This window comes from Otolemur garnettii, unplaced genomic scaffold (assembly GCF_000181295.1).
Source record: "Otolemur garnettii isolate 467f Iridium unplaced genomic scaffold, OtoGar3 scaffold00225, whole genome shotgun sequence".
NCBI lineage: Eukaryota > Metazoa > Chordata > Mammalia > Primates > Galagidae > Otolemur > Otolemur garnettii.
In genome coordinates this window covers 451,019-455,672 of record NW_003852620.1, presented here as the reverse complement: position 1 = coordinate 455,672, position 4,654 = coordinate 451,019, and the positions used below count along the sequence as shown (strand labels likewise).

At 46.5% G+C, this 4,654-nt stretch overlaps 1 protein-coding gene across 1 annotated transcript in view; it reads left to right on the top strand.

Annotated features, from left to right (window-relative positions):
• SLC7A7 (solute carrier family 7 member 7) overlaps nt 1-4,654 on the top strand; it is a 47,545-nt gene that overhangs the window by 4,938 nt on the left and 37,953 nt on the right. The window contains exon 2 of the mRNA XM_023508129.1: nt 407-950. Coding sequence (XP_023363897.1) covers nt 452-950 — 499 coding nt within the window. The 5' untranslated portion in view covers nt 407-451. The remainder of the gene's footprint in view (nt 1-406; nt 951-4,654) is intronic.

The window sequence follows — 4,654 nt, the reverse complement described above, 5'->3', positions numbered from 1 at the left end:
TTGCCCTCAGTAAAGTGCTGTGGCATCATAGCTCACAGCAACCTCAGACTCTTGGATTCAAGTGATGCTCTTGCCTCAGCCTTCCAAGTAGCTGGGACTACAGGTGCCTGCCACAATGCCCAGCTATTTTTAGAGATGGAGCTGGCTTAGGCTGGTCTGGAACTTCTGAGCTCAAGCAATCCACCCTCCTCGGCCTCCCAAGAGTGCTAGGCTTATAGGCATGAGCCACTGTGTGGGCCTAAGTTGGGATCATTTTGATGAACCAGCTGAGGAAGAGGTTATTTGGAGGTGGAAAGCAAGAGAGAGGTCTCTGAAGTGGTAGGTGGACTGTCCATTTCGGTCCCTGTAGTAGGTTATATATAGTTGACAACCATCCAAAATATATCATCATCTTTCTTCCTTAAAGGGCGATGCCAGGAAACTGGTGAAGGTTTTCCTCTGCTTTCCCACCATGGTTGACAGCATTAAGTATGAAGTGGCCTCTCAGCATGAGGCGGATGCCACCCCTTTGGCTGAAGAGGCCAGCCCAGGGTCCGAGCAGGTGAAGCTGAAGTCGGAGATCTCGCTGGTTAATGGTGTGTGCCTGATCGTGGGAAACATGATTGGCTCGGGCATCTTTGTCTCCCCCAAAGGTGTACTCATGTACAGTGCCTCTTTTGGCCTTTCCCTGGTCATCTGGGCTGTTGGGGGCCTCTTCTCTGTCTTTGGGGCCCTCTGTTATGCGGAACTGGGCACCACCATCAAGAAATCTGGGGCCAGCTATGCCTATATCCTGGAGGCCTTCGGGGAATTCCTTGCTTTCATCAGACTCTGGACCTCCCTGCTCATCATCGAGCCCACCAGTCAGGCCATCATTGCCATCACCTTTGCCAACTACCTGGTGCAACCCTTCTTCCCGAGCTGCTTCGCACCCTATGCTGCCAGTCGCCTTCTGGCAGCTGCCTGCATCTGTAAGTGGGGATGGGGTGGGGCAGGACACGGTGGGTTGGAGGGCTGGCAGGGCTGGGATGGAGTCCAACCGGGAGGAAGCAGGGGATGGAAAGGAATGCCCCTGACAACACACATATATATATACACTATGAACACACAGTTTGTTTAAATTAATGTATGCTTTGTATGAATATTCAAACAGTCCCATAGTGTAACAAAAAAGAAGACAGCAACTCACCTTCCTCCGACTTCCACCATGACATTAGCAGTTTGCATGTTTTTCCTGATATTTTTTTCCTTTTTTCCTTCAAGAGGTGTAGTTTCGTTCTTTTACAAAAATGAGATCATACTATTTTATGTATAATTCTACAGTGTGCGTTTCCTCCTTGCATTTCAGTGACATTCTATTCTATATACACATCTGCTTTATTTTTTAATGCTTCATGTGAGGCCATGTTGATTTTAAGGATGTATTGTAGTTTATTTAACCAATCTTCTGTTAGTGGCCATGTACATTTGATTCCAATTTTTCAGTCTTACAGATAATGCTCTGTAGTGAATATCTTTTTGCACGTGCATGAGTATTTCTGTGGGCTAGATCCTTAAAACTGTCATTTTAATCCACCTTGACTTTTTAATCCATCTCATAAACAAAATGTTGTTTAAATCTGTACATTCAGCAAAGCCACATTGTAGGTGCTCAGAGGATGAACCTCCATAGCGCCATTCCTCAGTTACCTCTGTTGTTGAAAAATGCCCTTCCAACCTGGGAGACCCTGGGCCTTGGAGATGCCTTCCACCCCACAACCTTGAAGAATCTCAAACAGTCTTGTCTAGGTGTCCTCAAACTGTGGCCCATGGGCCACATGCGGCCCACCTAGGAGTGTTTTTGCCACTGTGCCTGTCGGGCTTAGCAGCCAACTTGTCCTAGAGCCCACAGTCTGGCCCTCCAACGGTCTGAGGGACAGTGAACTGGCTCTCTGTTTAAAACATTTGAGGACCCCTGGTCTTGTCAGTTTAAGAGGCAGCTTGGGGCACAGGGATTTTGCAGCAGTTACAATTGCTCACTGGGTCACCCCGCTCCAGCCAGATGGTGTCCTTTTCTCCTTCAGTTTCTCTGCTGTCCCATTTACTCAGCTGATTTTACTCTGTTCAGAGAACTGTGGGGTTCTCCTGTGTTTTGTGTGTCCGTGTTTGTGGCTCAGACTCTGCATAGGGGATGTTTGTCCTGTATGGCAACAGTTAGGGATGGTGAAAGGCAGTGCCTTGTGTTAACAAGAAGGGAGTTTCTCCTGAGGCAGTCAATGAGATCTGTATTTTCTTTTTCTTTTCTTTTTGAGACAGAGCCTCAAGCTGTCCCCCTGGATAGAGTGCTGTAGCATCACAGCTCACAGCAACCTCCAACTCCTGGGCTCAAGTGAGTCTCCTGCCTCAGCCTCCCAAGTAGCTGGGATCATAGACGCCTGCCACAATGCCTGGCTATTTTTTGGTTGCAGCTGTCATTGTTGTTTGGTAGGCCCAGGCTGGATTCGAACCTGCCACCTTAGGTGTATGTGGCAGACACCTTAGCCACTTGAGCCATAGCCGCCTAACCGATATTTTCTTTTGTATCACTTGCAGGTGATCTGATAGGTACTTTACTGGTAAAACTAATTTTAGGATTTCTTGGTCTTGGGGCCCCCTAAAATGTGGATGTATAGTTACATATCTTGTGTAGAGCAAGATCATTCCATCTAAGTCAGCAGTTTTCAACCTTCCTAATGCTGCAACCCTTTAATACAGTTCCTGTGGTTCGTGACCCACAGGTTAAGAATCACTGATCTAAGTAATATTTCCAGGATGGCTGCATTCCTTTAAGTACCAGATTCTATTAATTTAACATCTTTGCTGAAATCTTTTTAAAACCAGTAATGTGTTTTCTTGCTTGTACAGTTTGGCATTTCTTTTTTTTTTTGATGGCAGAGGCCAGGTTTGAACCTGCCACCTCCAGTATATGGGGCTGGCACCCTACTCCTTGAGCCACAGGCACCACCCCAGTTTGGCATTTCTTTTTCTTTCTTTCTTTCTTTCTTTTTTTTTTTTTTGGTGACAGAGTCTCACTTTGTCCCCCTCAGTTGAGTGCTATGGCATCACAGCTCATAGCAACCTCAAACTCTTGGGCTTAAGCGATTTTCTTACCTCAGCCTTCCAAGTAGCTGAGACTATAGGTGCCCACAATGCCAGGCTGTTTTTGGAGACGGGGGTCTCACTCTTGCTCAGATTGCTCTTGAACGCGCAAGCTCAGGTGATCCACTCACCTTAGCCTCCCAAGTGCTGGGATTATAGGAATGAGCCACTGTGCCCAGCATGGCATTTCTTTTGGTGACTTAGGGTCACCATTACACATCTCCATTCCTTCATGACGGAAGGCCACTGAGGTGGGGAAGGATGTTTGCTTCTTCTGGCCTCAGACTACTTGTCTGACTTTAGTTCTTTAGGTTTTATTCTTTTATGGATTCTGTGTCATCTGTGGCAGCTGTTGTTCCTTGATTCTGGCATTGGGCCTACCTCTACCAGTCACCCCTTTAAAATTTTCTGCTTGCTGGGCGCAGTGGTTCACACCTATAATCCCAGCACTGTGGGAGGCTGAGGCAGGAGGATTGCTTGAGCTCAGGAGTTTGAAGCTTGTCTGAGTGAGATTTTGAGACTCTGACTCATGAAAAAAATGGAAAAACCCCGCTGGGTATGGTGTGGCCAGTGTCTGTAATCCTAGCAGCTTCAGAGGCTGAGGCAGCCAGGATGCCCATGGCCCAAGTCTGAGGTTGCAGTGAGCTCTAACACCATTTACTCTGCTCAGGGTATAGGTTGAGGCTCTGTCTTGACAAAAAAAAAAAAAAAAATTCTGCTTCACAGCTGGATGTGGTGGCTCATGCCTGTAATTCTAGCACTCTGTGAGGCTAAGGTGGATGGATCGCCTGAGCTCAGGAGTTCAAGCCAGCCTGAGCAAGAGCAAGACCCCAATCTCTACTAAAAATAGAAAAACTAGCCAGAAGTTGTAGCAGGCACCTGCAGTCCCAGCTACTTGGGAGGCTGAGGCAAGGGGATTACTTGAGCCCAAGAGTTTGAGGTTGCTATGAACGATGATGCCACAACACTACCCAGGGTGACAGAGTGAGAAAAAAATAAATTTTCTGCTTCTAATTTGAGAATAGAGACATACATGCTCAAAGCCTTGTACACTCATGTACAAATTCATGTGCATACCCTTGTGAGACACATGAAAAGTAACCACAGTTATGATTAGTCTGCAGAGCTCCCGAGTGAGTAAAAGGTGAGGAGTTTTGTGCTTGGGTTATGGCATGTATTTGAGACAACTCTGGTACAGTGAAAAATCCACTTAGACTTGTGGTTGAGGTTGGGCTCAATACCTGTGTGTCCTTAGGTAAGGTGCAGTGACTGTTTCCTTCCAGGCTGCTGTGGGAGTGGAATAAGATTCAGTGAACACTGTAAATCACTGCTTAAGTGTAAGATATTTGTTATTATTATTGCTTTTTTTTCTTCTTTGAGACAGATTCTCACTCTGTCTCCCTGGATAGAGTGCTGTGGTGTCATAACTCATAGCAACCTCAAACTCTTGGACTCAAGCAATCCTCTTGCCTCAGTTTTTCTATTTTTTTTTTTTTAGATGAAGCCTCAAGCTATCCCCCTGGGTAGAGTGCCATGGCATCACAGCTCACAGCAACCT